The sequence below is a fragment of the Gouania willdenowi genome, chromosome 1 (assembly GCF_900634775.1).
Source record: "Gouania willdenowi chromosome 1, fGouWil2.1, whole genome shotgun sequence".
NCBI classification, from domain to species: Eukaryota; Metazoa; Chordata; class Actinopteri; order Blenniiformes; family Gobiesocidae; genus Gouania; species Gouania willdenowi.
The window spans coordinates 37,705,347-37,731,998 of NC_041044.1; the positions used below are offsets into that span (position 1 = coordinate 37,705,347).

The 26,652-nt window shown below is 37.0% G+C and overlaps 1 protein-coding gene across 2 annotated transcripts; it reads left to right on the forward strand.

Moving 5' to 3' along the window:
- Nucleotides 1–16: 16 nt before the first annotated feature.
- LOC114469317 (rho GDP-dissociation inhibitor 1-like) lies at nt 17–20,638 on the forward strand. Of its 2 annotated transcripts, none has more exons than XM_028456711.1 (6): nt 17–168; nt 10,600–10,788; nt 12,910–12,993; nt 17,156–17,229; nt 17,338–17,401; nt 20,305–20,638. In XM_028456711.1, exons 2-6 carry the CDS (start codon nt 10,602–10,604, stop codon nt 20,502–20,504), a joined length of 609 nt encoding a protein of 202 aa, XP_028312512.1. In that variant the 5' UTR covers nt 17–168; nt 10,600–10,601; the 3' UTR covers nt 20,505–20,638. The 2 variants fall into 2 exon arrangements, with proteins under 2 accessions (XP_028312512.1, XP_028312502.1); XM_028456701.1 differs by lacking the exon at nt 17–168 and adding an exon at nt 10,394–10,519.
- The last annotated feature ends 6,014 nt before the right edge of the window (nt 20,639–26,652 follow it).

The following is a 26,652-nucleotide window of genomic DNA, read 5'->3' on the forward strand; positions in this document are numbered from 1 at the left end:
TTTAAGGTCAATACGTCACACAGACCGCCGTGCGCGGCCCCGTTCCTGGTGACGTACATCGTGCCTGCGCACGGGCGGCGCCGGTCGGTCCTTGTTCGCCATACTTTCGCCGGAGAGCGAGACGCACCCACAGCCAACACCTGGACTCTCCATCGCTTACAAACACAGGTAAACGTCCGTTGTGTCAGCTGCCAGCAGGGACACTGAATCCGGGTTCGGGCTCTCCTTTCTCCGGGTCGGTTTTACTCCTGTCGGCATCTCTGGTAACTAACGGTAACTTGGGTCGCTAGTGTTAGCCTCGGGCTAACGGGTTTCTCTGCTGGATTGTTCTCAGTGAAACAGTCTTCTGTCTGCCGCTATGTCCCTCCTGTCTTACCGGTGTCACAACCTCAGTGTCAGTCCGTGTAATTGTCTGTTTTGGTTGTTTTATTGTAGTTATTAACGCGGTTCTGCTGAAATCACTGCGCTGTCAGATGCTTCATTAGCAGGTGTTGCGGATCTACAGGCTTCCCAGATTAAATGATGACTTCCGTAGTCTCGAAGTTTCCATCAATCTTGGGCTGCAGCTAAAGAAAATATCAGTGACAAGATTCGTTGCCTTTTTAGATTTTAATTGAAGTGATTTTTGTTTTTAAATTTGCATAATGATATTGAATAATTTTAAACTGTAATAAGTAGAGATGGGCATCGCTCGGTACCTCGTGATACTTTTCCGTCCACGATAACGATATTACGGCGATACGGCTATAATCGATATATTGCGGGAAAATATTACCACAATACATTAAGATATGTGTCACTGAAAAAATTCAGAATTGATCTACTGCACCAAATTCATTTTTACAAGAATTACAAAACATTGTCAATCAATTTCACATGAATGACAGCCAAGTAAAACAAAGTGTATACTGCACAGTGGATCTTTTTAACACACACTGACCACAACTAGTCACATGTCCTTGTGTTATGTTTGTCTTTAAGGGAAAACTGATACAAAATAATGCTAAACCAAAATATTGTTAATGATGTTTTTGCAAATGAACTTTAAATCATTAAAAACAAAGTTAATGCAGAACATTTTCATTTCAGTGCTAGTATTTTCAACTTCTATGTAAACATGGACACATATCAGTGCTGCTTTACAAGCAGAATTAATTTGTTTCAAGAAAACTGGAAAATTTCACTCCATATGAAAAATAAACATTTCAGTCAGTGCATTTCTCTGGCATTGATGGTCTCGTCCACAACAATGCGCAACTTTTCCCACGGATCTGCTGTAGCTCTGATGAGATGTTAACACACACTGAGCAGGTGAAGATGCTCAGAACACCGCTGCTCTTGACGAGAAATGGACGGAGTTTCACAGGCACAACAAAGTTAAGCAGGCACGAATCGGCTCTGTATTTAGGAGTCAGTGATGATTTGCGTAGTTTTTTGGCAGTTTAGACGGGATTTTAGGTGGTTTAGGCAGGGTTTAATGCATCTAAGATGGGGGAGGGAGGGCGGTGCACCCCAGAAACATTTCCCCATTTAAAAAAACATTCCTTGTCTCATGGTGACGCATTTCATGCCGATACTGTTCATTTGATTTTGTCCGCTATTACGTTAACGTGAATTTTATAGGGCTCTATACTTAACTTGTGTAATAAGGGGGGAAAAATAAATAAATATCCATACTTTGTGCCAGTGAATCGATAACGTAGCGCTAGACGAAACCTCAAGATATATTGTTGTATCAATATTTTGGCACACCCTTGTTAATAAGCCTTTTCACACTCCTGCTCTGGTTCAGTTCACGTGCATTATGTCAAAGGTTGCTATAGCTGATGGTGTAAACAGCAAGTGTGACAATGATTTAGATCATTTTTTCCCCGTTGGAGCATTGATTCTTTGAAAAAAAAAAATTGCGTAAACGTGGTATCGGTTTCCAAGGTAGAAATGCCGAGTTCATGCGAAAGCTAATGCTGCACACAAGCTAAAAATGCAGGTTTTTCCTGCTTTTCAACAGTGATCAATCAGCTAAACAGTGCTGTTTCACTTATCGGCCTGTCCATCTTGTGCACTTCTTTCAAATTTGTAAAATAATAGCTTAATAAAAATAATCATGGACCTGGTTTGTGAATGGTGTACCATGTAAATGTACCTTTCCAAAGTGAGAATTCACACTGTCCTTTTGACACTCGAAAATCTCGCTTTACCATCAATAATAATAATAACAATACATTTTATTTATAAGCACTTTTCAAGAACTCAATGACCCCCAACAGTTGGGAAACCAAAAAAAAAACAACAATAAAGGTAAATAGAGAAAATACAGGAGTAGGAAACAGAGGAGTTCTGTTGCTTTGATACTGCTTCTCTCATCGGTTTTACAAAAGTGCTCAGATATGTGCATCATTCCCAGGTAGAGTCCAAATTCTGCCCACTGGAGACCCAGGTAGTCAGTGTTTTCATGCACCAGGGGTCACCTGTGTGGAAGCGAGGGGACTGCCCTCGCTTCCACACTGCTGCTGAGCTGCTTCCACTGGTTTTTAAAAGTGATTGGCTGAAAAAGTGGCTTAAGCAGAAAACCCTGGTCACCTCCTTGAGTCCGAATTTGTGTAATATTAATAATATAAACACTATTAAAACACTAAAGATCTCTGGAATAAAATTACAAACACTGTTAGGTTGGAAATATCAACAGAGTGAACAAGCTTGTTTACGTTTTTATCCTTCTCGACCTATGACCCCCCCCCCCGGTCGTGCATGCACACTTCCAGAGTGTGAAAGGGGTTATTCTTAATCACTTTATTTCATGTGCAGCTACTTTCTGATTATGGATTAACTAATTATTAAAGTTGGCTACAATTTCTAATTGAATTACTATTAAAAGAAACTGTTTGGGAATAAACCCAGAGTTTATTACAGTTGCACTTGCAGCTAATTTTCTCCACATACACTTTTTAAGTTTTTGGTTGAAATTGTCTTTATGTCCTGACAGAAATTAAGATCTTGTGAAAAAGGAACGAAGAAAATCCGCCATCTGTAGCAGCTTTAAGCCTGTAAAATCTTCGACCAATGAAAAAGTTATTTATTAACCAATCATGTCTCCTTGCACGTTCTCGACCCTTGCATGCACAAGCCCACACTCAAAGCGCGTCACCGGTGACAGAGTTTTTAGTCACGTTTTTTAACATATATAATGATAAAGTTCAGTGTTTACTCATCGCTGAATGAGACGATGTAATTTCTACACAATACAAGCGATGAGCTGAGGTCCGCCTCTGGAGCAGCGGTGCTCGTGCCTGTGAGTAAGGGGCGTGGCTTTAGAGGTAGCACAGAGGAGAGGAGGGGCGGTAAAGGCAGCGCACTCGGAGGATGCTACTTTCAAAATCATGCTAGCTTTTGAAAATTACCGACCCTGCCTTCTAGGGCTGAATGATTTTGGAAAATAATCTAATTGCGTTTTTTTTTTTTTCCCTCAATATTGCGATTTACAATAAGATTATTTTTTCAAGGGCCTCTTGTCATATTTTTTCAAAGAACACAAGCAATAAATCAATTTGTTTCATAATAAACAATTTCAGATTATTTAAACTTTAAATAAATATAAAATATAATTTTTAAAGCACAGATTACAACAATAAAGGAAACAAATTTGTGGCTTTACCTCTTCAACATATCTAACTTCACTTTTTCATGAAACATATGAACATGTGGACTGCACTTCTTAAACACTCAACTTAACAGGACAGTCTATAAATAAATAAAATAAACAGATATAAAATAAAACTTACTAATATCCAGTCAGTAACATCACACATATTAAAGTGCAGGAAAAGTAAGGAGAACTAATATCTGCTTTAACAAATTGGACATTTTTTAGGTAAATCAAACTCCCAACAAACTTAAAATAAATTATTACTGAAAAAATAAAGATATAAATGAAAAACAAATTGCAGCCTTTGCGATTAGAAAATCACGTTTTTTGATATCGCGATAATATCGCAAATGCAATTAATAGTTCAGCCTTACTGCCTTCTCACCTCTGCATGATTAAAAGTAGAGCTTGGTTAAAACAATCAATTAATTTATTTACATACATTTTACATTACATGGTCCGATATCAGTTCATAAAATCCTAACATTCATCATTTAATACATCTTTTCTACTTAGTGTGATGCAGTGCTATGGATTCAATTCTTAGTTTAAACATTACTATTTTTAATACCACCCTAAATTAGTTCGTTTTTACTATGTACAGCTTTAGTTCTCTGAGAATCCTTTTCATATTTAAGTAAAGTTGGTACTCTCTCAGACTGAAATAACCATAACCTATCCATGACTGTGAAATCTGGATCAATACTCAGCTCCATCTAACAGTGTGCTATTTTAACTTTAGATAGAAAACTGGTGTTTCTTAGGAATACATTTAGATATGTTTATGACACAAAATTATACATTTTAACTGTAAAATAAGATAAATGATTACAGGTTTAGCTCAATAAGCAGTGTAAATAATCCAGAGTAGCCTCCTAAAGGTAAAGTCCTAAATGCTGTGTAAACTCATTGTCTATAGAGGACAGTAAAGAAGATCATATTTTGGTATTATATTGACAAAAATGTTCCTACAGCTGAAAATACTGTTGGATCTATAAGCACAGGACACCAAGTCACATTGTCACCAGTTGATCTGTGTACTAATGTGTGCATAGCCCCTCTGTGGTACTGTAGCAGCTGCTGTTATTCTTTCTTTTTTTCTTCTTTTTTGACTTGTAGTGGCTGTTTTATGAGCGTGTCGGCCACGGTTAACTCGTTCCAACGCTGAAACACATTCGTAAAAACCTTTGGAATGTGATTTTAAAGAGGGTTTGATTTCTCTGTGTGTTTGTGAGTAGTTGTTCATTCGAGCTCCAACTGTGATGTGATGGTTCAGGATGAAACCTGAGACTTTCTATTATAAGATGAGTGCACATTGACTTTTCCTGTGTTAACCTAACAATTCTCAAGGGAGCATATCACAGATGACACGGTTCAATTTGATACTTTTAATTTACTGTATCTCAGGGTTGGATTGAAGTTCAGAGACTAAAAATCTGCAACCTCAACAAAGGCCATTTTTCCTTTCTTTAAATTTGAAAATAATTTCGAATAATTTGTGTTAACTCACTCTTAACATTATTGGCTTTTGTATTCTGTGACTACGGTCCCATTGCACATGGTTTTATTTCCCTCTCCTTTATTTTCTTAACACACTGAAATAATAGTTCATATGGGTGTTTTTTAAATTGCATCTGTTTAAATTTCCGCCCATCGAGATATTCTGTCTGGTGATAGTGAAGGCACTGATTCTGTTTTATTGTAAAATAATTGCAGTAATGTTTGGAAAAACTCCTTTTGTGACAAATTGAGTAGAATGATAGTTTCTTTAAAATCGCTGAAATCAAGTGAATAATGGGTGGGAATTATTTTCTTCTATTTCTCCTAGCTCCCTATAACAGCTGCAGATGTTTTCTATTTTGGCGATTTAGAAAATTACAACATCACCTATTTTAATATATATATTTTAGATTATTTTGTATTAAAATACAGTGTGAAAAGTAGGTAAATGGATTTCTAAGTGCATCCTAGCCCAGACTTTCTCCTGAACAAGCCACACTACAGAACTCACTCACATGTGCTGTCCCTTAGAGGAGAAAAAGACAAAAGGCATTGTTCATCAGCAAATTTAACCCAGAATTTTCTTTCTGGTCAGACTTTGTTTTAATTAAAAATATCAAGATTTATATCGTATATTGCCGTTTTGAGAAAAAATAGCCAACAGGTCAGAAAATGGATAGATGTAATCATCTTTCTCCTATTTTGTATTGAATTTGTCAATTTAGGGACTTTTGCTTGCACAAGAGAGTAATTATTTGAGTTACAGGAGTTTGGCAGTAAATCTCACATTTTATAGTGTTTGTGCATTGGTTGCCTATTTTTGTAATTATACACTTTGCTATATATGCAGTATATTACACTAAGGATAAAATACAATGAGAATGATTGGATAAGCCAGTTGTATGTGTAATACCGATATTGTAATCTAACTCTGGAATTGAGCTTATATAAAATCCCTCCTTGTGCAGAAAAGTACGTCTATTCAAAAGAACAATTAAAAATCCCACTTCTATGCATCTGTGTACAGGACTCCACATCCCACAATGCAATGAAACTTTTCTCACAAAGTCAATAAACCAGTTTGTTTATATCTGCCTGAGACCTACACAATGTTTTTATCTGATTAAAAAAAAAAACCTTTCCAGCAGCTTAAAAAAGCAAACACATTCCTCAGTATCACATCCTTCAGTAACTTGTGATCACAATTTAAAGCCTACATTAAATTATTAGAATTGTTTTTCCTTAATAAACATGTAGAAGCACTGTATTTAGAGTACTTTCTTTTCAATATATTTTGAAACGCAGCGTGCCAACACAGATCACATTATGTACATTACTTAAAGTATGAAATTAAAACAACCAATGAGAAACAAGTAGAAAGTGGGAAAACGTTTGGCTGTAGATGTGTTCATTTTGTTATTTTAAAGTTCAACAAACCCTTTGGATAAAAACCCTGAAGCAATAAACTCACTAAAACATGTTTTAACAAGTGATTTTTAAACAAGGCTGTGAGCTCAGCTGGCAGATGTCCCCAGGGAGGGTGTTTCACTGTGAGGGGCCCCAGAACTAAAGAAGAAAGGGCTCCAGTCGTCACCATTAATCCTCCACCTTAACAAGAGGCTTGGCTGAGGACTGTAAGAACCAATGAGAACCTCAGAGGTTTGAGTTATATGTTAAGAGTATTCTTCTGTTACAGGGTGAGCTGAAATTGAAAAAAAATAAATAAATAGGAATTAGTTCACATTATTGTGAGTGGTTAGTAGATATTTTTAAGTCTGAGTCTGAGTAAAGATAAGCTTGTCAAATGTTTGAATATGGTGTCAACATAGCTGAGATCAGACTTTTGGATGTGAACACAAGTATGATGAAGATAAAAAAAAAAAAAAATGAGGATTGTTGTTTGGTAATGCTGTCCCACACCAAAATAGACATGAGAAGTGACCTTTGTTCTATCTAGCCTTGTATGCACGACCTCCATCTCTGAGAATTCAACGTTTGTTTTTTCCTGTAACTTTGATTCGAGTGTTTGGCTGCAGAAGGCGGCGTCTTCCCCTTCAGCAGGACGAGGCAGGTCAGTCGCTCTGAATTCCTGTGCAGTCCCTGTATAACTTTGTGTTGATGGTTGTGGAACTGGTGACGGTCACTGAGGATGATTAGTTTAGCTTTGTGAGCCACTGAAACTAAGTGAAATCACATCTTTTGAGGAAGCTTTGCTCGCTTACGACATCTTTTCACGGTTTAGTGCGGGCACTGTTTGTTTAAGTTTCCTTTCACATGACAGGAAGAGGAACCAATTGTTTTTTACCACCACAATGTTAGAAAGCTTCGGCCGTTACGTAACGCTACTCTTGTGCCATTTCAAACGGCCTTGATCTGAATGTTGCCTCCTATAACGTGAACTTTAAAGTTAGTGAAATTTTCACTAGGTTTGCAGTCTTAAACCTTTAAAGCTGCTGCTTAACCACATGAGTCACATTTAAAAAAAAAAAAAAACCTGAATGTCATCCAAAAGTTGTTCTCATAAGTCCTCTAATAAGGATTTACTAAAAAACACATGTCGAACGTAGAAATTGCCACTTGAAAGTTTGTTTTTGTGTCAAATGGTCATGTTACTTAAAACTTGGGAAAAGTTTTGCATGTTGCATTGTGGGATTTGGAGTTGTGGAGAAGATTTGGAGTCACGTAGAAGAATGCTAAGTTTTTTAAAGAAGTGTTTTTACTTTATTTCAGTGTTTATTTGCCAAACAAAGAAGACAGTGATTTGCTTGATGTATTTTTGTTCTGCTTTGTTGTTTCCCTGTGATATGACGTCACTCAGATTTTGGCCATATTCAGACACACTATCAACATCCGCCATTGTTTTATCAACCGCTTTCAATCTGTGAAAACAGCAGAGAGTTTTTAGCCACACTGGCATCAGTAGTGGAGGAGAACCACTTTTGAATGAAAAACAGCTAAAGTTTAATTTTAAAAATGTGCTTAAGTATGGATGATATGAAACGCGTTATCAGGCATGCAGGTATAATTCAATAAAAGAAGGTTCCTTAATGTTTGTTTGATTCCTGTTTCCTGAATTGAATGCAGCAGGCGTGTCAAAACTCTAGACCTGTAGGTAAAAGCATACAGTCTGACCCTCTGGCATGACTTTTAAACAATGTTTGATCCTTTGCGGATGTGGTGACTGAACAGTTTGCATCTCACTAAGTTCTTCATATCTGTGAGAACTAATTTACTCATTAAAGATTTAAATTACAGCTTAAACTTGTCTTAATATGGTTAAAAATAGTGACTAATGACAATGAAGGTGTGCAGTCACGAGTACAAAATGAAAAAACCCTTGTTTTTGATTGGATGATCCATTTTCCTTTCTGTCTAGTTGTGTGTAAAGTTGTGCAGTGGTGAGGATGTTAAAGTGATACTTCTGGAGGAGCTTTCTGGCTTTGTTCAGACATGCTTAGAGCCATAGCTTCACTGTAGGTTCACTGCTTTACTCCCTTCACACATTCCACTCACTGCTGCTAGTCGAGGCAGGTCAGAGGAGGCACCCGCCAGAGGTATGCATCAAAACTGTGTACCACAGGGAGAATCACACATCTGCATAACTACAAAGAAGAAGAAAAAACATTAACAACGTTGTTCTTTTTTTCATACATTATTTTTTTGTAATTAATTAATCTCAATTAACATATTAAAGTCCCAGCCCTAGTTACAATCCTCATTGTTTTGGACCCTGAAAGTGCATCAGTGCATTCCATCAGAAGTTAGTTTTTCTTAAAGTGTAAGTACACCCTAAAACCACTTTTTTCTGCTGAATACATAAATGATTAGGTCTTCAGCTCTCAATCTTCACATTTTAGTCCAAGTATTTAAATTTTGCATTGTAGTTGTAAAATGTCAGAGTGAATGCCCTCTATGGGTTGATCGCCGGCTTTTACAATTGAATTTTGCTATTAGCTGAGATCATAGCAGTGACATCACTGAACGTCACTCTTGGCCGCGCCCCTCCTATAAAAGATGGGAGGAGGGACTAGGTTTTCTCCTCTCACAGCCTTCAGTGTGCATTGATTGACAGCTCTATGCAGCACTGTTTGGTGGGGCTGCTGTGACTGGACGTGTCTTAAATACTCTTGGAGCCCCACCCATAATCAAGGCATTTTTTGAATTTCAGGTTGCAGGTCAGCAAAAACCTGGGGGTGTACTTACATTTTAAGTCCATCTTGTTTTAAGAATTTTCTGATTATTTTGCCTCACACAGATTTTGTGGCCTTTGGTATCATTTGCTCCAAATCTTTGTCCTGGTGGTTAAACTACTCGGTGATCTGTAACATGCATTGGTCTCACTTTGTGGTCGGTGAAACCTTCCTTATGTGAGTTAAATCAGTGTTTCTCAAATGGGGGTACGCGATGGCACTACAGGGGTACTTGAGAGAGAGTGTAAAATTAACAAATAAAGTGTCAGTCTTGGTCCCACCCTAGGTGTGAGATGATTGGAAATGATAACTTATTTTTCAACCTTGGGGTTGGGACCCATGTGGGGTCACCTGAAATTTCTAAAAAAATAAAATAGATTTTAGAATGTTTTTGATTGCTATTCTTGAGCAGCTGACAAGAAGGCTCTAGAGATGGTCAGGAAGTCAGCACAGAGCATCATAGGAGTGCAGCTGTCCTCTTTGTCAGACATCTACAACACCAGATGTCTGCGTTGGGCCACAAGCACCACCTTTTTTATTTATACTTGTACTCTTGCACCACCAGAGTTGTCCTTTAATTTTGTTATACATTGTGTGTGATGACAATAAAAGCCTTCAATTCTCCTATTTTTTAAAATAAAATGACACACAATCTTAAACAACTACATTTCTATACTTTCACTTTGTCTCTAGTTCAACTGAAATGCAGTGAACAATTTTTTATATGGAACTCTATTTCTAGAAGAAAATTGTCTTTGGGGTCACCATGAATTCCAAAAAAGGTTGGGAACCACTGCACTAAATACTGTTTCTTTCCTTTTATTTACAAAATTAGATTCTCTAAAATGTTAAAAACATTCTAAAGTTGTTTTTAAAATGTTGTAGTCAGACAAAAGGGGTACTTGGATTTACTTGAGGCGAAATGTTTGAGAACCACTGAGATAAATCATGTGCTGAACCCTGGGTCAGATTCTGTCACATGATGCATGACGTCTGGGTAATGTCGGTGCAGTGATGACGATGTTTCTGAGAAACATGGTGATGATATCACTCTGTAGGATCATCATCATCAGCAGCAGCAGCACAAGCGCACAGAGCAGGTGTAGACACAGGACAGTGTTCACTCCTCTCAGCTACTGTGTCTCTTTATTTACTTTTTTAGTCACGCATTCCTTCTCAATGCTCGGTGATTAAAACTCTAGATTTTTTTCTGTTCTTCGCTTTGATCCATCACTTATGTCCGTGTTTCCTTCCCTCTACGTTCAGACATGGCTGACGACGACGTGACTCCAGAGCAGCTAGCAGCGATTGCTGCCGAGAATGAAGAGCGCGAAAGTGTCAACTACAAACCTCCAGCCCAAAAGTCCATGAAAGAGATCCAAGAATTGGATAAAGACGACGAGAGCCTGCGCAAATACAAGGAGGCTCTGCTCGGCCCTGGTTCCGTTGAGACCGGTAAGTGTTGCATGTCTGTGAGAGTTGGAAGAATGTCCCTTATTAATTGATGGTTGTCCTTGTTCGTAGAGCAGAGGCTGAAAGAATGCAACCTGATTAATAGCTCGGTATTGATTACACGCAAAGGAGGCGGTCGCTTTCAGCTCTGGAAATGAACAACAACAACAGGCCTGATGGACTGTATCAGGAGCCTGATACATTAATATAACTAGCACAGTGGTTCACAAACAGGGGTTGTGTACCCCTATGGGTACAGGTGCACATTGCAGGCATACTCTGAAAGATTTAACAGTTAATTTAGAAATAATTGGGAAATGTTGCTAGTTCCTTTTTAAGCTATGTTTTGGATAAATTCATCACAAATTAACAGTAAAATTGCCTAATAAAATATTCTATTTTCTTGTAATTTATTTAACAGGGTTATTTTATGCTGTATCACACTTCTGACAGTAGGAGATCATACTCACTTACTATTAAAGTAATCATATAAAAGTTTGATGATATATCTGTATTTTTTAAAATAAATTCCACTCTTTGTTTTTAATTTGTAGATTAAGCCGTAGGGAACCAGTGTTTGAGACACATTTAGGGGTTTAGGAGAGTCTGCTGTTCCATAAATGAAAAAGCAAATGAAATAATGGAGAGGGTACTAAAGATATAAAGTGGGGGTGCACATTATTTGACAAAAATGCAAAGGGGGTACACGGGACAAAAAAGATTGGGAACCACTGAACAGGCATTCAGTTATTTTATAAACTGTTGCTTTAGGTCTGGACCCGGACCTCAGACAAACCTGCTATAGTTCTGTCAGTTTTAGTTTATTCCGATCCCTAACCCAGAAAATACCCTAAAATGTTTCTTTTTTTTCGTATATGTATTTTTTAAGGTGGAATTTGCCGTGTTGAAAATGTTAAATACGCCAGAAGTAGGATTCGAACCCACATCAGCGGAAGGAAATATTCCTTGAGTCACGCGCCTTGGAGCACTCGGCCATCCTAACATGGTGGTAACACAGGCACATTACGCTTATGTAGAAAAGGTCCGGCAGTGAGGAAACTGCGCGTGGGCTCAAGAAGTGCCAGAACTATAGTCAGGTTTGTCTGAGGTCCGGGTCCGGAACTATAGACACTTCGTATTTTATAGGATCATTAATGAAGGCAGTTTAACTTTAAGGCTTTCACCAAAAAAAAACAAAACAAAACTAACAATATGTGTACAGTTTACAGAGCAAAATGAAGCTTTAAATAAGAATTATACTAAAAAAAAATAATATGATAAATGTACCCAAGATTTTAAAATGTACCAAAGGCTGACGAAATAAATACATGATTAATTGTAAATATTGCAGACGATCAGATTTATTTAATTGCGGCAACCAAAATCGTGATCACTTTTAAAATTTGACTAATTGTGCAGCCCTAACACTCACGTGACTATTTGTCCCAAATGTCCTCGATCCCATTAAATTAGACTGGTATACCACATTTAGGTTTGGACACATCAATTGAGACCTTTAACATAGTATTTATTTTTTTATTCATTTATTTCGAACAAAATTAAAAAGAAAGTTACGTAAAAATAAGGAAACATTTTTTTTTTTTCACAAAGATCAGTTTGACAAGTAGTGGGAAAGAGAAGAAGTATAAACTTTTAGCATTGTTCTAAACATGTCAAGCAGCAGATATACAAATTATATCTGTGCCCACTCAGGCTGAGGTGTTTTTGAAGTGAACTGGAGCCTATTTAGGTTTACAGACTAAACAGAAGGAGACTCATATTAAACCATGGCTTTCACCGTATCTCGAGGGCCTCTGATTTTTTTGTCTCATTTTCCATTTCGTTGGTTTTCCCTTATTTGATATAACTACTGCTAAACTAAAAGTCCCACAATCATGCCCAAAATGCGTAATAGGGATGAATTAATTTAAATCTTCATCTGCTTCAGAAGTAGAAACGGGAGATGCTGCGTTATATTGTATATGATATGTCTGTTTGTTTATGCTGTGTAACACTTGCTACACTTTTAAATACCTGCTTAATAAAATTGTCCTATGACATGGAGGTGAGGTGAGCACTGGAGTGTGTTTCAACGTCTCAGAGCTCTCTGCGTTTCTCTCTCAGATTCCAACGCTCCAAATGTTGAGGTGACCCGAATGACTTTGGTGTGTGAATCTGCTCCCGCCCCGTTGGTCCTGGATCTAACAGGTGAGTCACTTTGTGGACAATGGTTTATTATGGCATTTTACAGATTTTTTTTTTGGTTCATTTTTAGAATACAATATTATTCATGCAGATCATGTTTGTTATTTTTGTATTTTTAATTCTTAAGCATAAAAATATGTTTATTTTTTTAAAGTCATTTAGAAAAAACGCATTAAATATAAATATTTATAGTATTTTAGGTCCGAATATTGCAGCATGTCCCAGTTTGCACTGAGTGTCAGGTCAGTTTTACGCCAGTTTTATGGAGATTATAATAATATAAAAGGATTTGTTAGATTCAAAGTTGTATGGTAAGTTCATCATTTTATTACAATTAATTTCCAATAAAATATTATAAACTCAATCCACACAAAATATAACAATTCAACATTTTTCCATTTATTCTTGTTAAAGATAAAGCGTTATTCGTCCCATAGTGGAGGGAATTTGGAAAGCACTGCACTGTTTCCCTGTCAAATCTTTCTCTTTCTTAGTTATTTTCTTTGTTCTTTTCTTCCCTACAATAAAAATTTGGTTCATATATGCCATTGACAATCTGGCTGGTGTTTCGGATCGGTTGGTCACCATTTTAACTGATGACCAACTGTGTCCGTCTGCAGTAATTCTATTTGAGTTGCCAGCTAAACAACCAGTGCGCTCGCACTGTATCTGTTCCCGCTCAACATTCTTAAAGCCAAAATACGGCACTTAGGGGCGCTTCCATCTTGCAAATTTGACGTAATTTGGAGCCAGAATCTGCGCAGTGGGGTCTGGCAAGAGGAGCCCTGGTAACACGCCCTGCCCACTTAGCATACTGCCCTCATGACTTACGCAAGCCCAGCTACTCCAAGAACATAAACAACAAATTCTACCAACGGCTTGTTAGACGTTAGTACAAAACCACAATATATTTCAACTCAAATATCTAATTAAATGGCGTCTCTGCTTTCCTTCACGACGCAACTGCTATTCACAGAGAGAGCTACGCAAGATCCGCGGCTGTCAGTCATCGTCACATAAGACGTAAAATCCCATTTTTCAACCTCAAATAACTTATTTAAAACAAACTTCACAGAAAAATGAGCACTTGAACACAATGTAGGGTGATAATAACTAATGATCACAGCAGAGTTTAAGTTTGGAAAAAAATTATGTGACGAATATTTTAACTTTACTGTTTGACCCACATCCCATCTGTTATCATTGAGGAGGCGGGGTTTATGACCTATACTGCAGCCAGTCAGCAGGGGGAGCTCTAAAAATAAAAGCTTGACATCCCCAGGAGCTTGTCCCGCCCATTCTTTTTACAGTTTATGTAAACATCAGCCAACTTTAATGCCAGCAACTAACGATTCGTTCTGAGCACTGTCACCAGTTAACTGGGTCACCAGTTGAACCATAGCCCAGAAAAGTAGCAAATCCTGTTGGCTCCTTTTCTCTTAAAGCAGACAACTTTACCATTGCTTATAAACAGTGCAATAAAAAGAACACACACAGAAACCTCTGGTGAGAGGAAAGCGTTACACCCAGCAAACCCACAGATATTTTGTTGCTAGTGTTGTTTTAGGAGAGGCTGCTGATGCAGTTCATGGGTGACCGTGGCTCAGGTGGTAGTGGGTCGTCTTCTGATCGAGAGGTTGGGGGTTCGATCCCAGTACCTGACTATGTGTCGAAGTGTCCTTGGGCAAGACACTGAACCCTAAGTTGCTCCCAGTGGTTGACTAGCGCCTTGCATGGCAGTCCTGTCCCACCGGTGTGTGAATGTGACAGTGATTGGGTGAATGAGCTGATATGTAAAGCTCTTTGAGACTGCTTCAGTGTGGTGATAAAGCGCTATATAAAATCAAGTCCAAGTCCATTCATCTCAGGCCTCACTGCACAGTCTACTTTTAAAAACAGTCAAAATGAATGTAAACTAGGCGTAAGGCCAAGCAAACCTTGTAAGCATGAGCATATGAAGATCAGAGAACTGTTTGGACTCTTCTCATCCCTAATCATTTCCATGTTCTTTTTCTTGGTGTCACATCCTGCTCCAACTCTCAGGAACTGGAGTCAAACCCTTTTTTTAGGATCTTTTTTTCCTTTTCACTTATAGATTTTGTTAACCTGCACTCGTACAGGTTTGCGACAATTTTCAGTGAATGTGTTCTCACCTCATCATGGGAAAAATATTCTTCTGTTTTTCCCCCGTGAAGACCTGGGGGGTATTTCATCAAACCCAGCTCAGGGTTAAGTCCAGGTTTAACCTAAGAGTCCGGCTTTGTTCAGCTGGGTTTTAACTGGAACGGCGGTTTCACCAACGAGAAAACACCTTGGTTACCATAGTACCAAATTACACAGCTCACCTGTACCTGAAGCGTCTACAGTGTTGGATGTGACATCCAACAGCACTGCTGCTGCTCCCGCTCTTCATTTAGTGCTGAGTTCAACAAACTATTCATCAAACGCTCAAGTCTCATAAATTACTCTTTTATTAAACACTGACAGGTGTTAAAAAACATATCAAATGCACATGATCAGTGTGTGATCACATGCTTCAGTTGTTTTCTGTGATAAATTGACTAAATAACAAATTCTTGAACCCTTTACTACTTTTAAAATGTTCAAACCACAGTCGGTCATTTGTTTTCACTGCTCAGTAACAGATGACGTCACGTCCTGTTGGCCTCAGCATTGGTTCCTATTGGCTTCTCATTCATTGTGAAAGATGCAGCACATGCGCCGTCACTTTCTAATCATTAAATCTGTGATCGATCTCGTGGGTCTTATGAGGACGTGCACTTAAACTAAACAGTGTCATCTGGCCCGGCTCAGCTGGGGAGATTGAATCTGAGAAAAGTTTGATGAAATGGTAAAAGCCAGCATGGTCACGGACGGTTTAGCTGAACCAGGTTCAGATGAAATACCCCCTGTTCTGGAAAATGTATCTTCTTCTGCCTCTGGCCCAGCTGGCCTGAATTTGACTCGGTTCAGGACGTTCTGTCTCTGTTTGCACCTCTGCAGCTTTAGGGGAGAAACAAACTGATTCTGACTCCACTTTTTTGGAAAGAAAATGGTTTTAAGAGAAATGTTTCGGTCGAAAATGGCCCAAAAGTGCATTTTTTGGTTTTCAGCAGAACAAAAAGGACTGAAACATGATTTTGTAAAGACGTGAGCACGTTGACACTGTAGTTATGTGTAGCTCTCCATCAACACATAACTTAACATGGCTGTGCATTTTATTTTATTTTATATTGTGCATTGTTGGAATGTCAGTGTTAAATAATTATGTACACATATTAATTGATTTATTCTTTAAAGTATTATTAATTTTTACTATTGCAATGTTTTAAGTTTACTGAGGTTAGTACACATTTATAGCCATAAATGCAACGGGACTAATAATTTGGGCCTTGGTTTTCTCTTTTTCGGTTTTCATTTCGGTGCATCCCTAGAAATATACATGTATGAAAATTTTATCGGTGAACATTTCAGGCTCTTTCCTCCTGTATTTAACATCTCATAACTCAGAAAAGATATTTTACCTTCATCTAAAATATTTACATTTAATTACTCACAATTTCTGGTTAATTCCAACAAATATTTTTCATGAAAAATTTATATATTTTAATAATCCCGAATTTAAGGTCGCGTGGAAAATTACTGGAAATGTTTTGCCATGTTGAAACCCCACGAGTCGCTACATTTTGCTAGGTTTAAGGTCTGCAAGGCGAGCACAATTCAACGACAAGGCATCCAACGTGCTTTACCTCAAAGGTAACAAGGACAGCTAAGAACAGGCTAAAGCAGAGAGCACATTGCAGTGTGAGGCATTAATCTGAAACCACGATTTAATCCAAAAGTGCTTGTCCAGATATGTGGATCATAGATACTGAACGCTGCCTCTCCATGTGTAGTTTGGACTCTGGGGTCACAAAGCAGACCTGCCCCAGATGAGCTCAGATAACTGGGTGGTTCATGAGGTTACAGAAACCATTCACTGCTTTGTTTGGAGGAATTTCCTGCAGCATTTCTGACCCGCCCTGAAAGGTTGATTTTTGTTTTTTTTTTTTGTTTTTTTCTGCTCCCACCCTCTGCTTCTTTGATTGAGCCATGTTAGTGTTCATATTTTGACAGTAGCTTTGTCCTCTCTTCTGTCTTTTCATGCTCGCTTCCTGATGAGTAGACCTGGACAAGCTGAAGGACCAGTCGTTCATCCTGAAGGAAGGAGTAGAGTACAAAATAAAGATCAGCTTTAAGGTGAGAACCTCAACTTCTCCTCACCACTTCCTGTTTAAACTTCCGTCTCTGCTTTGACGAAGCTGCTGAGAACGTTCAGCCAATCATAGGATGTGTTTGTGTCTTCAGGTGAACAAGGAGATCGTGTCGGGTCTGAAGTACGTGCAGCAGACGTACAGGAAAGGAGTGAAGAGTGAGTGAAACACACTTTGATGACATTACCTTAATGTTTACACTGCAACTTATAAACTCTATTATTTATTATCTATTGTCTTTTCTTCCTGTCTTCATATTTATAATAATCTGTCTTTGAAAAATGGGCCAACCTCCATAAATAAAGGTTTAAAGATGACGTAATAAATTAGGAGAATGAAAAGGCAACCACGGATAATAAGTCCCCCCTGAAGACAGTCCCAGACCTACTTTTAGGTCCTGACCCAAGAGTTTAGAACCCAAGGTCAAGATCAGTGACACCTGCTGGCCAATACAGTAAAGAAAAATAAATAAATAAAAGAAGAAAACTTAACAAAGAACTCATCAAAAATGTTAAAAATGCAAATTAAATGCGGTCTTAAATTTAAATATTACACAGATGTTGGCAGTGAGTATTTATGGAGTTTGTTCATCTAATGCAATGATATTGAGCAATAAAGAAAATGTTTTAGTTTTAAACTTGGTTGAGTTTATTTAAAGGACTTGGATGCGTTTGTGAGGTGGGAGCTCTGATATGTCCCGTTAAGACCAAGAATTACAACAAAGTATACATATTTACTCAATATGTAGGTAATGAATTAATTAATTTTTTAATTGGGAAAGACTCACTTTACGGATCCATTGTGATGAAATAGATCTGATTTGTTATTTCTTTGTATATCAGTCTATTTTGAAAGGACAGTGTCCATCACAACATGAGCCAGAATTGGCAAAAAAAAAAAGAGCTGATTTTATTCTGAAGTCCCTTTAAGTCGCAACAATATTTACGAAACAGTTTGCATTCAAAGTATTACTTAAGACTGAGGTTCTCAACTTGTAGGTCAGGACCCAGGAATATTTTGTTGTGCTTTTATTTTGAAGTGCATTTATTGCAAAGTGCTGCCGTCGTTGTACAGTTAAATATAGGTGTTTAAATCTTTCACAGCAAAGTGCACTGCTTTGTTTTTGACAATCTTAATAAATACCCTTTCCATCCTAGTTTAATAAAAACAGTTTAAAAGTTCCTTGTAGATATTTTGTATAATTCAGATTAAAATTGATAAATATTAATAGTAATTGAACATAACAATCATACAATAAGGCACTAATCGTCAGAGGTGTAAAGAGTACTGATATATTCTACTCAAGTACAAGTCATACATAAAATACTCAGGTACAAGTAAAAAGTATCTCAATTAAATAGTACGCAAAGTAAAAGTTATTAGTTACATTCACCCCCATGTTTATTTTTGGTAATACATTTTGCCACGTTTCCTTTGCATACAGTAGGCTTGGGCGGTAATATAGTAATACCGTTTAACGCAGTGTCATGAAATAGCAACGATATCAGTTTCAATACTGTTTAAAAAAAAATGCAATGCACTGATATAGGAGATAAAGATTTAATATCAAATGTCATTTCTTCAATGTCTAAACATGATTCTTTGTCCAGCAACAGCTGTGTATGTGAGTGCTTCAGCTGTCAGTGCAGTGCGCTGTCCGCAGAGAGGGAACGAATTCAGACAGGCTTGAAGAACAAGCGTCCGCTATTGAATCAATCCTTTTTCTGCACAAGAACATGGATTATCCTTATATTTGATACGTGGATTATGTATTTAGATCCACTGTCTCTGGCGCTGCGGGCGCACTGTGCACATGTGTGTTTGACATGCTGGTGTCCCCCTGCGCTAAACCGACGTTGACAGTTGTCTGTTAATAAAAGCAGGCTTACCACTAAAACAAACGTAAATATGTCATTTGTATGAGGAAAAAATAGGTTTTAATTGTCGGTTTCAGGTCGGGCTCTGATATAAATACCTAATGTCTGTCGGACCTGTAGGTTTCGGTTTTGCTTTGTTGGGTTTTGGTCAAAGCTTGAATAAGGTTCATATCATAAATGGTCTGTGTTTAACCACAAAAAGCCAAAAATAAATAATTTGTCTTTCTTTTTCTTTCTCCTCATCCTCCTCTGCACCTACTCATTCATTCTCTGGCTCCAGCTGCACAAAGACTTTGAAACAAAGGCGACAATTCACATGCGGGTCAGATTGGAGCCACAAACCATTTACACTGGGGTTTGATACAGGTCACATTTTAAATAGTAATGTGAACGAAAAAAAACAAAAAATTGCTGACACTCGGCTACGATAGACACACACACACGTTTGGTGTGAACGCACCCTGAGCCTTGCGTCATATTTTTTAATTAGTCACGGTATTACCATATACGGCAGTATAATAGGGAGGCAGTATAACGGTATCAAATTTTGGATACCTCCCAAGCCTAGCATACAGTAAACATCTCATGTATAAACGTAAAAAGGAAGAGATGAAATATTCCACAATTGGAACTTAATTTGTTTTCCACAAAGGCATCTGTATAAAATAAAAGGTTTGTCAAAATGTACAATTCTTTTAAAAATAAAATAACACCATAAAATTCAATTCAAAATAAAACAAATGATCAGGCTCTAAGTAAAGCTGCATTTATGGAACAGTGCCATGTGGGTAACAACACATCAGGTAGAAAACCCCAAAAGTGTTGATCAGAAATGTCACGACTAAGAACATATGGATTTTGTTCAGACCAGGAAATGGAAATTAAAAGACTCAAAAAAATAACAATTGACTCAGTAATAGTTGGATGTAGAAATGTAATAAATTACTTTGGTTATTTTAAAATGTACCTAAATACAAGTAAAGTTACTGATTTAGAAATATATTCAAAAAAGTACAAGTACCATAAAAGCAAGTCCATTACAGTAACGTGAGTAATTGTAATCCATTACTTTCACCTCTTTCATGTCAACACTAACTCAGTGATTAGTGAATTATTCCTAACCTAGTTGAATCCTCTGATTATCTTATTGGTTGAATGCTATCACTGATGTGTTTGGCCCACAGTTGATAAATCGGACTACATGGTGGGCAGTTATGGGCCGCGTAGCTGCGAGTACGACTTCCTGACTTCCCTAGAGGAGGCGCCCAAAGGCGTGCTGGCTCGAGGCACCTACACCATCAAGTCCAAGTTCACCGATGACGACAAGCACGACCACCTGAGCTGGGAGTGGAACCTCCACATCAAGAAGGAGTGGAAGGACTGAGGACGAGGCCTTTGTGTTTCCATCGGACGTGTTGAAGGGGGGAGGGTCCTCAGACAGTCCCGCCCCCTTTCCTCCCTGCGTCGCGTCTGCCACCATTTCTGCCTTTTGTTTTTACTCTGCCGTGCATTTCTCACCAACCGTCACCTGCCGTCAGTATCTGTAGCAGCAGCAGCAGCAGTAGCAACAACATGCAGTCTGTCCGTCCGCACGCACAAACACACATGTACGCTGCTGTCTAGTCGTCTGTGTCCAACGGAACATTCATCAGCTCTATTCAGGAGGTACAAACTACTGAAATGAGGTTTGTTTTGTTGTTTTTGTTTGTGTTTAGTCTCTTCAGGCTTTAGTGTAGTTTGCATGTTCTCCCACACATCTTAACAATTTGATCTTATTGTGGAAAATCCTGACCTGCTTGACTTATATTTGTCTTTTTCTTTTTCCTGAATCAAAAAAATCCATGTGACTATGTACAACACTACGTATAGAGATTTAAAAATAATTTTTTTTGTTTTCAAACAACTTAAAACAACAATGTGCTGATGATGTTTTATTATTTTAATCCTCCTAAATGAAGCTGATGGACGTCTCCCAGGCTCTGCTGTTCATTCCTCTTTCTGTCTCACTTAGGTCTCGCTGCTTTATGAGATTACACACACACACGCACACTCGTTCACCTCTTCCTCGTCCCCCCGCCACCCCCCCCTCCCTCGAGCGCTGTCTTCCTGTCAGTATGGAGTTGATAAGAGAAAAAGCAGCTGTACAATCAACTTTCGTTCACCGGTTTTTTTCTATATACGACTGTGCCGATGGTTGTTGTTGTTTATCCCATGCGATCGTATCCACGTTACTGTAAATCAGCTGTTTGTAAATGACTCCACCTCCTCCACGCTGCCACCCCTTCGCTCGCCGGCGCCACCTCATTTTTCTCCTAAAAACATGCTCTCACACACACACACACACACACACACACACACACACACACACACACACACACACACTCCCGGTCCCAGTAAGGACTGAAGCCAGACTAAAAAAACAAAAAGAGGAAAGTGTTCCAAAAATCAAAGCTGCCTTACATTATTTGAACCATTTGTGCACACAAAAGGGCTTCCTCATGATTCCCCGCCTGCAGCCCTGTTGCCCTGGAAACCGTTTACAGGTAGCTCTGCACACGCTCCCAGATGCTGAATGTTAAAAAAAAAATACAAAACGTGTTTTCGGCCTTAGCATCGCTTAGATCAGAGAAAAACAAAGTGTTTATTTTCCTTCTTTTGCCTTAACGCACACATCATTCCTCCAAGCGTCGCTCCGACTCGTTCTGTAACAGAGCATATGGATGTAAAACCTCTGCTTCCTTCTTCGTCATGGTCGTCTTCTGATGACGACAATGATTTATTCCTGCTCCATGCATTCCTTCACGCTGTACAGTTTGTATGAAAACGCTGGCATGCTGGTGAGGTTGTATAATCTGTCATCATTCGTGGTTGCTCTTCTTGGTCAATAAAGATTTTGCTCAAAATGAACTAAAATCTTTCTGTGAAATGTTTTCTATAGTAAGGCATGAATAGGAAAAAAATTCTATTTTTTTTTTTTTTTTTTTAGATAAGACCATCGTGAGGTCTTTAAAACTAGTGCAAATATGATGAGCACACTTAAACTGGAGTTAGTCTCTATTAAAGCTAAAAAAAAAAAAAAAAAAACATAGAACATTTGACAAACGCCCAAAATCAGAGATAAGGCATGAATTGCAAAAAAAATTTTTAAATTTTTTTCTCGAGATAAGACCATCCTAAGGCCCTTAAAACTTGTAATAATATGATGAGCACAGTTAAACTGGAGTTAGTCTCTAGTAAAGCAAAAAAAATGACAAAAATCTGAAAAACGCCCAAAATCAGAAATAAGGCTGTAGTAAGGCATAAATTGGAAAAAAAATTCTAAATATTTTTTTTTTTAGATAAGACCATCCTAAGACTATTAAAACTAGTAATAATATGATGAGCACACTTAAACTGGAGTTAGTCTCTATTAAAGCTAAAAAAAAAAAAAAAAAAAAAAGAAAATCTGACAAATGCGAAAATCAAAGATAAGGCTATAGTAAGGCATAAATTTGACAAAAAATTCAAAAAAATTTTTTTTTTAGATGAGACCATCCTAAGGCCCTTAAAACTAGTAATAATATGAAGAGCACACTTAAACTGGGGTAAATATCTATTAAAGCTAAAGAAATGACAAAAATCTGAAAAACGCCCAAAATCAGAGATAAGGCATAAATTAGAAAAAAATTCTAAATATTTTTTTTTTTTAGATAAGACCATCGTAAGGTCTTTAAAACTTGTGCAAATATGATGAGCACACCTAAACTGGAGTTAGTCTCTATTAAAGCTAAAAAAAAGAAAATCTGACAAATGCGAAAATCAAAGATAAGGCTATAGTAAGGCATAAATTTGAAAAAAAATTCAAAATTTTTTTTTTTTTAGATAGGACCATCCAAAGGCCCTTAAAACTAGTAATAATATGATGAGCACGCTTAAACTGGGGTTAATATCTATTAAAGCTAAAAAAAAGAAAATCTGACAAACGCGAAAATCAAAGATAAGGCTAAAGTAAGGCATAAATTTGAAAAAAAATTCAAAAGATTTTTTTTTTTTTTTTAGATAGGACCATCCAAAGGCCCTTAAAACTAGTAATAATATGATGAGCACACTTAAACTGGGGTTAATATCTATTAAAGCTAAAAAATGACAAAAATCTGAAAAACGCCCAGAATAGGAGATAAGGCTGTAGTAAGGCATAAATTGGAAAAAAATTCTAAATATTTTTTTTTTTTAGATAAGGCTATCGAAAGGTCTTTAAAACTAGTGCATATATGATGAGCACACTTAAACTGGAGTTCGTCTCTATTAAAAAAAAAAAAAAAAAAAAAAAAAAAAAGAAAATTTGACAAATGCCCAAAATCAGAGATAAGGCTATAGTAAGGCATAAATTGGAAAAAAATTCAAAATATTTTTTTTTAGATAAGACCATCCTAAGACCCTTAAAACTAGTAATAATATGATTGGCGCACTTAAACTGGAGTTAGTCTCTATTAAAGCTCAAAAAAAAAAAAAAAAAGAAAATCTGACAAACGCGAAAATCAAAGATAAGGCTATAGTAAGGCATAAATTTGAAAAAAAATTCAAAAAAAATTTTTTTTTAGATAGGACCATCCAAAGGCCCTTAAAACTAGTAATAATATGATGAGCACACTTAAACTGGGGTTAATATCTATTAAAGCTAAAAAAAAATGATAATAATGATAAGGAAGTAAGGCATGAATTGAAAAAAGAAATCTAATTATTTTTTTTTCGAGATAACACCATCCTAAGTTCCTTAAAACTTGTAATAGTATGATGAGCACAGTTAAACTGGAGTTAGTCTCTAGTAAAGCAAAACAAATGACAAAAATCTGAAAAACGCCCAAAATCAGAGATAAGGCTATAGTAAGGCATAAATTGGAAAAAAAAATCTAAATTTTTTTTCTCGAGATAAGACCATCCTAAGACCCTTTAAACTAGTAATAATATGATGAGCACAATTAAACTGGAGTTAGTCTCTATTAAAGCTAACATGAATTGCAAAAAAAAAAAAAAAAAAAAAAAAAATTTTATTTTGAGATAAGACCATCCTAAGGTCCTTAAAACTAGTGCAAATAGGATGAGCACACTTAAACTGGAGTTAGTCTCTATTAAAACTAAAGAAAAAAAAAAAAGAACATTTGACAAACGCCTAAAATCAGAGATAAGGCTATAGTAAGGCATTAATGGCAAAAAAAAAATCAAATTTTTTTTTTTCGAGATAACACCATCCTAAGGCTCTTAAAACTTGTAATAGTATGATGAGCACAGTTAAACTGGAGTTAGTTTCTATTAAAGCAAAAAAAAGACAAAAATCTGAAAAACGCCCAAAATCAGAGATAAGGCATAAATTGGAAAAAAATTCAAAATATTTTTTCTTTAAATAAGACCATCCTAAGACCCTTAAAACTAGTAATAATATGATGAGCACAGTTAAACTGGAGGTAGTCTCTATAAAAGCTAAAAAAAAAAAAAAAAAGAAAATCTGACAAACGCGAAAATCAAAGATAAGGCTAGAGTAAGGCATAAACTTGAAAAAAAACTCAAAAAATATTTTTTTTTTAGATAAGACCATCCTAAGGCCCTTAAAACTAGTAATAATAGGATGAGCACACTGAAACTGGGGTAAATATCTATTAAAGCTTAAAAAATGACAAAAATCTGAAAAACGCCCAAAATCAGAGATAAGGCATAAATTAGAAAAAAAATTCAAAATATTTTTTTTTAGATAAGACCATCCTAAGGCTCTTAAAACTAGTAATAATATGACTGGCACACTTAAACTGGAGTTAGTCTCTATTAAAGCTCAAAAAAAAAAAAAAAAGAAAATCTGACAAATGCGAAAATCAAAGATAAGATAAGGCATGAATTGCAAAAAAAAAAATCTAAATTTTTTTTCTCGAGATAAGACCATCCTAAGGCCCTTAAAACTAGTAATAGTATGATGAGCACACTTAAAATGGAGTTAGTCTCTATTAAAGCAAAAAAAATGACAAAAATCTGAAAAACGCCCAAAATCAGAGATAAGGCTACAGCAAGGCATAAATTGGAAAAAAATTCAAAAAAATTTTTTTCTCGAGATAAGACCATCCTAAGGCCCTTAAAACTAATAATAATATGATGAGCGCAATTAAACTGAAGTTAGTCTCTATTAAAGCTAAAAAAAAAGAAAAAAAAGAAAAAGAAAATCTGACAAACCAAAAATCAGAGATAAGGCTATAATAAGGCATGAATTGCAAAAAAAAAAAATCAAATTTTTTATTTCGAGATAAGACCATCCTAAGGCCCTTAAGTATGTGCATTATATTTGCTTATTGTGGTGGTGGACAAAGAGCAGAGGAAAGCCGCTGTGGTTGTCATAGCAACACCGAGCGACTTCAACATCAGGAAAAAGGAACACGAGAAACTAGAGAAATACCAGGGGCTCAGAGAAGAGTTGGAGAAAACCTGGAGGGTGAAGGCATCAGTGGTGCCCGTGGTCATTGGGGCACTCGGGGCAGAGACCCCCAAACTGGAGGAGTGGCTCCAGCAGATCCCAGGAAAAACATCAGACATCTCAGTCCAGAAAAGTGCAGTTCTAGGAACAGCAAAGATACTGCGCAGAACCCTCAAGCTCCCAGGCCTCTGGTAGAGGACCTGAGCTTGGAGAAAAAGAGAGAGAGAGAGACCGCCTACAGTGGGTGAGGAAGAGTTTTTTATATATATATATATATATAGAGAGAGCGCTTTTCTAGTGATGTGCCGTGACCACTAGGGTTGGGTAGGCACGTTGCAAACCGAGACCACCAATGACAATTCCATTTGTTTCTGCTGTCGTGTTAATCTAAAAAAATCAACATCATAAACACCATTAAAGAAACATGAACAAATATTTAATATAGCCTCCATACTCTCCCAACAACATATATCTCATGACACGGCAGCACATCTGTTGTTTGTGTTGGAAACACAGAAACATGGAGAAAATAACAACAACAACTCAGAACAGCCTCAGTGAGGAACATCCACAAAGTCAATCCTTCCTTTTGTTACATTCACTGTAGAAAATATCAACAATGTTCTGACCTTAGCTTTGCTTAAGACTCCAATAATATCATCTGCCTTACTTTTGATTTGGGGTGATTTTTGTTTTTTGTCATTTTTTGTGCCTTTCTGCTTTCTTAGCCCTGTTTAAGTACGTGCATTATATTTGCAGTAGTTTTTAGGGTCTAATAATGGTCCTAACTCAATTTTTTTTTTTTTGAAATTTTTGAAAAAAAAGCCTTGCTATAGCCTTACTTTTGATTTAGGGCAATTTTTGTTTTTTTATCATTTTTTGTGCCTTACTGCTGTCTTAGCCCTGTTTAAGTATGTGCATTATATTTGCAGTAGTTTTTAGGGTCTAATAATGGTCCTAACTCAATTTTTTTTTTTTTTAATTTTTGAAAAAAAAGCCTTGATTTAGGGCAATTTTTGTTTTTTATCATTTTTTGTGCCTTACTGCTGTCTTAGCCCTGTTTAAGTATGTGCATTATATTTGCAGTAGTTTTTAGGGT